The sequence below is a fragment of the Pseudonaja textilis genome, chromosome 3 (genome assembly GCF_049901715.1).
Source record: "Pseudonaja textilis isolate UNSWEBS1 chromosome 3, rPseTex1.2, whole genome shotgun sequence".
NCBI classification, from domain to species: Eukaryota; Metazoa; Chordata; class Lepidosauria; order Squamata; family Elapidae; genus Pseudonaja; species Pseudonaja textilis.
In genome coordinates this window covers 76,596,129-76,606,609 of record NC_141992.1, presented here as the reverse complement: position 1 = coordinate 76,606,609, position 10,481 = coordinate 76,596,129, and the positions used below count along the sequence as shown (strand labels likewise).

The following is a 10,481-nucleotide window of genomic DNA, read 5'->3' as shown; positions in this document are numbered from 1 at the left end:
ACAATAGCAGAGTCAAAGAATCTAAAGCTCACATTAAAAAAAAAAAAAGCCTAACAATTTTAGTCCAGGCAGCCAAGCAAGAGATCCAGTCCTAGTTTCTGTTCTAACAAAGCTGCAGTTACTGGCCTTGAAGAAAGGAGAGGCAATCAATTGCAATCTGTCCTGGCTGAGGACTGAGTCAAAAGCTGGGTAGGGCCAGCCACAGGGGCGGAGCTAAACTAATCAACTTGAGAGTCAGTCCAATCAGCTAGGACACTGAGCTACCCATTCCTGACCTATCGCAGCCTCCCAAGGGAGAAGCAGCCAATCTCTGGAGAAGCCCTGATCTTCCAACAGCCAATAAACCTACAGCATGTTCAGTATCAGGAGGCAGCAGGACCTAATCAGCAGCTCCATAGGTTATACCCAAGATCGTGGATTGTGGAGGAGAAACTAAGAACAAGGTGGCTCACGCCCAAACAGTATAAACACTTGGCAGCTTAATTATAAATGCAAAACTGTGGAGTCTTCATAGTGTAGCTTCTTTTTAACTTAAATTGCATCTGTATTTTATTTTTGAAAGTATATTATGGAGTGCCAGAGGATCTCTGTGACATGTACCCTTACATGAAACTATAAATGAAACTATCAAGGATAGTGATTCAGATGTAGACAACATTTCCTTTCAGATACATTCCAGGGTTGTTTTTAACAGTTTAATATTAAAGAACTCCACCCTATTATTGCAGTTGCTGAGCTATGTATCACAAGGGATACAGACAGGAGATTTGGGGGAAGGCATTCATCATTTAAAAGTGAAAACAGCCAATTCAAATCTAGGGTGGGACATGTAAGGAAATTAACCCTTTATTGAAAGTCAGGACAATAACTTTATTGTCCATGCTTCTGCAGGTTTCAATGGCAACACGATTGTTAGGAAATTTTACACCAACAAATTTTACACCAGTGCAAATAGGCAGTGCTCATTTTTCACTAAATTCTTACATTTTGTTTTCCATTGAATGTAATTTATGGCCTCTAGACTCCAAAACTGTATGTTGACTTCAATAAAACTAAATTAATTATGCTTTAAAAATATATTTGTTTGGGCAAAGTATGTTTCTCAAATAATTGTCATAGGTCAACACAGGTGTTTCAAAAAATTCTTTTGTAGCTTAATAGCCAAAGTTTTCTTCGCAATATAATTGGTATCTGTGATTTAAATACCCAACGGATACTATGCTACAAAAATGTTTAAGATCCCGATGATTTTTTTTCATTCAATAACAAACAATTCATAATTAAGGTAATATTAAAGTCAGAGAAGTTAGTTTCTATACACAATATCCAAGAACAGAATGAAGATGAACGATGGAGCCCATCAGCAGTTCATATTCCAATTCAGTTTTATCAAGCAGTGACGTAGGCCTCCATTCCAGGCCTTCTTTCAAAGTAGGTTCCACTTTAAAGAAACAAACTTGTTTTGTCTTCCTTTGTAAACCCTCACCCAAAAGAACTCACATTTCTTTCATTCATTGTGATTCTTTCTTCTAAAGTGCAGCATAAATTGAACAACCAGCAATAAATAAAAGGCTACTATCTAATATACATGAAGTATGGTAAGAATTATAACTTATAACGCTTAAAACTAGAATATACCAAAGCATGTAAAATTATAGAGATAAGGAATAATAAACTTGGCAACTTTTTAATGCAGTTTTGACAGTTTCTCCATTTCAGCTGGAATGTATTAATATTCTACATAATTTTTATTTCTAGGGCCCTCTAGAACTTTGTAAATCTCCTAAGGTTTTATTTGAATAGGTTCCTTTCATTCAAGCCAATGATTGTGTGTGTGCGTGTGTGCATGCGCAGGCACCTTTTAGGACAGAGATTTAAGATGCAAAAGGAAATATATGATAACTTGACAGGACAAAAGAAATAAGTATATTTATCAGGGTCCGATTTGAACTTTTATTTGCATTGCTTTATTCTGGAGCTCATGGTTGCACGTACACCATTTCTGATTTAATATTTTACTACACAGAGTTATCATGGCTAAGCCCTTCTATTCAGTTTTAAGGGGACAAGCTAATTTTGCTCTTGCATTCTTCCAAGAGTAATCTTTAAGACTGGTTTCCACTAAAAATTTAAATTTAGGACTTTGTAAATTTGTAAATGTAGGACATGAAAGAAAATCATTTGTGGACATTTCAACAAATCAAATGACATTTTAAAAATAGAAATCCTGCCTCATGGCTTTTCTCAATGTAAAAAGAATCCTTCAGACGAGGGGTTCTCAACCTGTGGTCATGGACCCCGGGGGGGGGGGGAGAGATGTCATCACAGGGGGTCTACAAAGGCTTGAAGAAATGCTATGATCTGAAACTTGAGTTAAGTCCTCAGGGTTTGTGGCCATAAAAAGTATTTAAAGGGGGTCCGTGAGGAAGAAAAGGTCAAGAATCACTGCTTCAGACCATCTTTCAATAGTAAAATATGCAAAGTTTAAGATAAAATCATAAATAGTGGGAGTCAAGTAGCTTTTATCTTTTGCAACCTAACAGTTGCTAAGAAAATCTAAAAGAAACACAATCAAGGACAACTGACCGACAGATTTACCTTGAGAGGCTCAGTATAAACAGATATGAATACTGATCAAAGTTGTGAAGATATGTGCAAAGACACTATTAGTTATAAATGACAATTTACACTTTACATTACTCTAGAAAACTAATGCACTGTTTTTCATAGCAAACATTTACATATCGTAAATGAATAAGGCTCTATTGTGTAATAAGCTGAATTTTGCTGGATCTACAATTAAAACTGAACGTCGTGGTTTCTAAAATGTTTTATTGTTACAAACAAGTCGTTTTCATCACACACACACAAAAGTACAAGTTATAACATATACTTTACAATGAGTGATACAGTCCGGGAGACAGGCACACTCACAACATAATTCTATATTTAGTAGGCTTCTAGAACTATTTACCCTGCATTTAGTTAAAACGCTTTGTGGTGAAATGATTTAAACTTACTACTTTCTTTATTTGTATCCAAATCTTAACATCAAGAAACAAAAATCCAATGTTCACAAGATACGCAATATATTCTAACAGCAAGATCACTAGAAAGGTTCTACTAAAAAATGGGATTACTTCCATTTTTAAGCAAAAGTGGAAGTAGATTAGAGAACGACTTCTTCAAATGAAGTACATGCAGAGGGTTGAGGATAACAACAGTCGTGTTGTAACTGTTAATAAATTTTACAATTAGCCATACGAACAGAAAAATAAAAGTAGGACTTCCCTCTGCTTCTGCAAAATTTTTGTATTTAATTATCTTCCGTTTGGTCAAGAGTGAAGTCAGTCTGTTCTTCTGCTTCTGCTTCTTCCTCCTCCTCTTCCCCTTCCGCCTCCTCTTCTTCCTCCTCTTCTGCAGGTTCATTTGCCTTGTCTTCTTCTTCTTCTTCTTCTTCTGCCTGCTGTTCTGCACTTTGATCAGTGACTTCAAATGGATTTTCACCCTAAAAATCAGTAATTAAAGTTAATCAGAAAGAAACTCTGTTCACTGAAATATGTACTGACAGGAATAAAAATAAATAAATCTAAAATTGGATTCCCCATTCCCAATTCAAGGTGAAAGTAAGCAGGAATAGCTTCAATATTTACTTACACAATTTATATGGCCATTTTACATGGTGGCTAACCATATTTAAAATCAAAATGCAAATAACATAAAACCAATTACATTTCATGCTATATTTTCTGGATTTTGTTCCACTAAATTTGGACTATTTTACAATGAAGAACATATAATAAGCATAATTCATGTACAGATCACGGTCTATTTGCAGTGTTGTTTATAATTCAGTCAAACCAACCACACGTTTTAATTGATATACTGTACAGTGTATCTCCAACCATTTCTTTCTCATGGCTTGTTTTTTAATCTGGAATATCTAGAAGTTGCAATACAACCCAGTGCAAAAGTCAAAAGTTCTAGCGCCATTGTTACTGAAATTACTTGCAGAAACAATACACTGAGTAGGGCAGAAAGTAGACTCAGTACAACTATGTTTCCTTATCTAGTTTTTATGGACAGTTCGACTAGATGGACATAAAATCCAGACATCTTAACAGTGTAGCTTAACAGCAGCAATCAAAGATTCAGAAGGATAAATTTGACAATTTCATTGTGCTTCCTAGATCAAACATCATGAAGCATATTGAACGGTGAAAGTATGTTGTCCTTTATTTATATGATAAACTTAAATTCTAGAATAATCCAGTTTGAAAATAGCAACTAGTAGTTTTATGTTAGAAGTCACTATTTTTTAATGTGCATTTATTTAAATAATTTATATGACTGCCCATCTTGCAACAGTGATTCTGGGCAGCATGCAATAATTAAAAACAAAACTAGCCAATAAACCTACTGTTATCAAATTGTTAAACTATCTAGTGTACTTTGAGAAGATATACTGGGGGCAAAAAAAGCAGCAAAGACAATTACTTTTCAATGCCATAAAGACAGATAAATCTATTTTGGATCATTCAAATATATTCACCTTTTATGAGCTAGCTCTCAACTAGTATAATGAAAAGAATGATCAGCATTTTTGTGTTAAGCTTTAATTATGTCACTTGTAACTTTCTTGGTTTTTTTCTGTTTGTTTTCCTGCTTGTCTTTGGCTTCTTTTCCTTTTATCATACATTGAAATTATTCTAAAACAAAAATTTAAAAATATATGTGGAACAGCAATTAACACATGCAATTTTAAACTCTGCAGAATTATGCTGAAGAAGCTTCTTGGATGAGAAGTGAAACATCTTCAAGGAAAAACAAAAAAAGCCGTTGCCTCTTGAAAAAAGCACTTTTGGGACAATTATGCAACATACTTATCCCTAAAATAAGTCACGCATTATGCTTGCTTCAGAAATATTTTAACAAAAAAATATATGCTAACTTAATGTATAAACATATTCCGTGGATTAATCTAATAACATTAATTTAATTTTCCAGCCCTTCCTTCTCCTAATACGTGAGCAACATTGGATTTGTTAAATTCAAAGAAATTAATTTCACCTCAATTTTAATCATTGCCTGTTGCTGCTACTGGCAAAATTAATCCATATTGTAAACTTACCTTGACATAACGTTCATACCGTGCCTTCACTATGGGGTTATTCAAAATACTGGTAGCAGTTAGAACACTCTCTCTTTTAATTTGTTCTTTGTAAGTCTGTAAATATTCCAAAGCAACATTCAAAAAATATCACAACAAAAGATGAGTTAGCCAGATATACTAAGTTATGCAAACTGTTATGCAAACTTCTTCACTGAAGAAGAAAATAATCTCAAAAAAAGTTGAATCCTTACTAATTCTTGTAAATCGAAATATTTGTCATTGCCAACTATACTGAAACGGACCAAACAGGGTCCACAACTCATTACCAAACTAATTCTATGGAATCTCCACAGTGTTGAAAAGTGGGAAAGGCCTGTTATAGAACTGAACATTTTGAAAGGCCAGGGCTGCAAACAGCCATAAATGCCTTAGATGTTGTTAAGCAGCTACAGTGTTTAGGCTGATAGAAAAGGAAAAAAAAAACAGGTATGCATAGAGTTTCATTAACTGATTTTCACATCTTTTAGAGCCTGAACTAACATGGCTTTACTTTAAATACACGTTCTGACAAGTCCTGAGACCTTGAAACCAATTTGAAGAAAGAAAGAAGTGGGAACTTCTTTTAAAACTGCACTGTACTCATCATACAAACTTTCTCTTTTAACCACATCTCTTTCCACCCCATCTTGTCCATATGCAGCTATGACAAACTTAATAAGAACTAAAGAATTGTGTGCACCTGTGCTCTAAAAAAAAAAAGTGGGCAGTTTCTCATTCAAGAGTTCTAATTCCCTGCCATCCATCCTACACAAACAATATTTGTAAAATCATTACAAAATGAATGGTGATTGGCACTAAAATATATAACTCGGTAACTGGGAATTTTACTTACCATGACCCAAATGCCTGGGGACAAATACCTGCTTTCACCTGCCTTTCTAATGACTACAGGGCTGAGGCCAATCATATATTGGGGGGAAGGCATCTCATTCCAAAGGGCAGGGACAGCTGCTAGAAAGACACCCCCCATGGGTCTCACAAGATGACACTGTTTCCAAAGAGAGGCCTGAGCACAATGTTCCTGTTGGAGCATATGGGGCGGGTAGAAGGTGGCCTCACACATAAACCAGTCAAATGCTTACAGGGTTCTACAGGAGATAACCAACACCTTGAAAAACATCTGGAATCTACAGACACTTTGTGATATGGACACAATGGAATGGAGTAACTGAAGCTTCCAGGATTTCAAGGGCAATAATTTCAATTGCAATAATCCAATTAGGACGTGCCTAAATGTGAATGACCATAAATAAACTCCCACCCCCCAAAATCCATGAACAGGTGCAACTGGGGACATAGAGTGAAGTTTTTGCAGTCACATTTCAGTCGAGGAAGGCCCTCAAATTGTACATTAATCCAAGCAGGGTAGTACAACCCTGTCCAGAGTCAAAGATTAATTTCTTCCAGCTCCAGGCCCCGTGAAGTCCAAAACCCACATCTAGATCCTCAAAGCATAGAAATACCAGGACCAATCCGTGACAATTTCACTTGAGTTACCAGGCTCAGAAATACACAACTATCAACAAACTGGTACTGCATTCTGTGTCGACAAATTAGTAAATCTAGCACTTTGTGTAGAAGTTAAAAAGGAAATAGTTCTGAGGCATCCTGCAAAGTAGGGGTCTAGGATTAGGTCACTTCCCCCACCAACCATCAATAACTACAACAATCTCTGAAGGAAAAAGAACTACCACAAAACAGTGGCCCCTACTCCCAGCCCTCTCTGCCAGTCAAGGATACCATGTTCAATGGATCAAAGACTAATTAGAGGTCAAGGAGGAATATCCCCACCCTGAACCCTTCAAATTTGTTTTGGCAACACTCCTTGCATTGAATGTTGTAAATAAGAATACATATGTCCATATAAATTTTTACTGTAGTATAAATGATGAATAATGGCAGCTCCAATCTGAAATAAATTCACAATCCCTCATTATTTTCAGCAGTAGGATTTTAATGTCATGCATTTTGTCAACATCGTTATGATAATGTTCCATGCATATTTTGTTTAACATATTATCAACATAGCATGGAAGCCATTTTGTGTTTTAAAACATTCTCTTGCTCTTCAAGCTGAGTTTCCATGCATCTCCAAAATTTTCAAATTATGATCATAAACCTAGAGTTCTGTGAGAACCTGATGTAACTTTGTTACAGACTGGGGTAAAATAACATTTACGAAACATAACTAATTTTCCCTGACTACATTTTTTGTCTCTTGATCAGTGGTTCTGGGATTTTATTTTAACTAACAGTTTCTGCAGCCTGAAAAATATAAAAACCTGTAATATTTCTGAATACATTATATAGCACACAAAGTATTAACCTGATAATCATCTAGCACTAGCCCAAGATCACTCATTTGGCTTTCATGCCCAAAGTGGGACTAAAACTCCACTTCCTTCCCATTTGACTGACCCCTCTTTTTACAAGATGATGTTTGATTAGCATTTTTAAGATAACAAAGGGAGGCTGTGTATATATCTGAGAAAAAGGAGGCACTTCCACCTGCTTTTATGCCACTCCTTTCTGACTGACCTACATATAGACCCTCAACACATCCTACAAAAACAAAGATTGCATCCCTTCTTTTAAAAAATTATATAAGATTTCTCTCTATAGAAAAGATCATTTTTGACACAGATAAATGCTTTGTGCTACTGCATCCTCCCCATATTATACTTTTTAAAGCACATAAAAATATGAATATAAATATTACTCAAAGTAAATCTAAATAAAAGTGAAAAACTCAAAAGAATGGAGACAAAATTATTTGTTTTTTTCTTATTTATATGGAGGGAGAAGGCTCTATTTACTCTTTCAATAGTATTTATTATAAAAATTCAGCAACAATCCTTTCTTTCATCCTTGAAATAAAAGAAAACTAAGCATCTTTGTACTAATGTTTATTTTTTACCAGTTCTCATATATTTGAAGAACAGAGCAACATAAAGTAAGATTTGCCTTTCAAACAAAGATGTAATCAGTGGAAAATAATATAGTAACCTATATCGTTTATATTTTCTGATTACTCTGCACAGTGGGATGAATTATGCTAATATTTTATATAGTCATCATGGGTCTTCGTAAAGAACTGACAACGGCCAGACAATATATCTCTAGAAACCTGCAACTCTACTGAAATTGAACTGAGTAGATACATTTTACCTGTTTTCCTTTTGCATGTTCTGGAGACTTTAAATGCTGCTGAACAGAACTGTGTAGTGCAGGAACATAGACGCTGCATGCAGAGCAAAGGACAGTCTCAACTTTCATCATATGATCATCAGCCGTAACACCTAGTAAAGACATAACAGATGTCTGAGATTTGGTCAAAAAAAAAAAACAGTGATGATTCAATATATAAAAAAGCAGCAATATGGATTTTGCAAAGTTAAAAGGGGGACAGCCATATGGGGAACATTTCCAAGCATTCAATTACTGAATAATACAAAAAAGGAGGAATAGAGGAAAAAATTACAAATACATATAGGTAACTCCTCACTTAACTGCAATTGGGACCAAAATTTCCACTGCTAAACAATGCAGCTGTGAAGTGTGTAATACATACCTAGCAACAGCAATCCTGTCAGTCTTGGTTAGCATCAATAAGCAAAAATTTCAGGACATTAAGCAAGCACCTCCTCGTGTCTTCTTGTTTGCTTCCAACAAACAAAAGTAATGGAGAAGCCTACAGAAAGCTACAAGTCCTGGGTGGTTTGCATGGCCTGAAGTAGATGCTGCCTGGTGTGTACTATGGAATACGGGCAGACATGCACTACAGAGTATCAGATCTCCAGGATCTCATACTCCACAGCCAGGCTCCTTGGGGAGAGGGGGGGAGCAGCAAGAGTGGGAGCAACTTGCTAGCTTCCCAGTTGACTTTGCTTGGGGAAGTCAACAGGGAAAATCACATATGATGATCATATGATTGCAGGATCCTGCAATCTTTGTGTAAATCAGTTGCCAAGGACCCAGTTCGTGATCAAGTGACTGCAAGGGTGCTGGGACAGAGTTGGAACTTTGAAAACCTATCATAGGCCCCACTTGTTTAGCTCCCTAGTAACCTTTGAGTAGCTATTGAATGATTGGTTTTTAACCATCTAAAAGTAAGAATGAGAGCCTTATTGTGGTCTGGCCACTTGCTGATAAAAGAATCGAGACAAATATTCAAAATAATTCACTAGGATGCCCCATACAACTATAAAGTGTATGAGTGATCCCCAAATATATCCTATATAGCTGTGCTAATTTTTTCATTACTTCTCCCTCACACTCTGAATTCCAAAACCTTCTAATTTTAAGTTTCAAAAACAGGTTCAGAATTCTAATTTTCCCTTCATGCTAATTTGACAGATAAGAACCAGCGAATCTTACATGAAATTTTTCAAATCCTCAGAAACCCAAGGATTTAAAACTAAGTTGGAAGAAAAAAACAAGATTGTTTATTCTTGCTTCCTAATAAGTGACCAAGATTTTACAATGTGACCTTCCAGGATACTGAGTCTATAGGTTAGAATAGCAGAGTTGAAACAGAACACCTATTTTCATAGGCTACTTGCCTTCCATTACATCTTTTTCAGTAATCTGAGCAGCTTCCATTTGGCTTGTAGTCTGCTGTTTACGCATAGCAGTCTTCTTAAATTTATTCACCATGCACTCCTAAAACAGAAATTAATATAACTTTGGAGGAATCGTAAATTATTTTTATTCCTCATTCATCTCCTACATTGGGGAATTCTAGATTCAACAGTTATGATTCAAATAACTATGAAATTAGGGATAGAAGAATATAATTTTCTACAATAGTGGACTCCTGTTCCACTTTGAAAAGTATTACATAAATTGTTTCCACAACAGAATGCAGAAAAAAACTCAAAAATTTCACAGCCAGAATAAGGTACTTCTACAAATCGCAGTAACAAAAGGCCCTTAGCTTTGTGACTATGAATAGACCTGGCAATCCTATCACATGGTAGACTATGATCAAATGGCACTATGAAGAATATAAAGGCAAAAATATTTGCATAAATAGCCAACCAAGCATTGGATGTAGCATTGAGATGAAGGGTGTGGGAGGGCAGAAGAGAAAATTTATCATCTGAGCTCCATTTCAGGAAATAAAATGTTTTAGGATGACAACGTTAGAAGATCAAATATTTTCAAAATGTGCACAATGAACCTCATAGTTTAAAATGTAGAAATATTTCTTAAACAGATAATAGCTATGCTTAGCTTTACAACAGTCTTTATTGTTTATGATTATGTTTTTTAACCCAGAAGATTAAACTGTTAATTGACCTGTTAG

At 35.5% G+C, this 10,481-nt stretch overlaps 1 protein-coding gene and 1 long non-coding RNA gene across 5 annotated transcripts in view; one reads left to right on the top strand and one right to left on the bottom strand.

Moving 5' to 3' along the window:
* Positions 1–2,815: 2,815 nt before the first annotated feature.
* Positions 2,816–10,481, bottom strand: part of ZNF326 (zinc finger protein 326) — a 29,873-nt gene continuing 22,207 nt past the window's right edge. For all 4 annotated transcript variants that reach the window (XM_026700306.2, XM_026700308.2, XM_026700307.2 and 1 more), the window contains 4 exons: positions 9,736–9,835; positions 8,342–8,472; positions 5,132–5,227; positions 2,816–3,508 (listed from right to left, as the gene is read on the bottom strand). In XM_026700306.2, coding sequence (XP_026556091.2) covers positions 3,317–3,508; positions 5,132–5,227; positions 8,342–8,472; positions 9,736–9,835 — 519 coding nt within the window. In that variant the 3' untranslated portion in view covers positions 2,816–3,316. The remainder of the gene's footprint in view (positions 3,509–5,131; positions 5,228–8,341; positions 8,473–9,735; positions 9,836–10,481) is intronic.
* Positions 5,363–5,725, top strand: LOC148126176 (uncharacterized). Its single transcript, XR_015742916.1, has 2 exons — positions 5,363–5,475; positions 5,514–5,725. It is a non-coding gene; the product is annotated as an uncharacterized LOC148126176 (long non-coding RNA).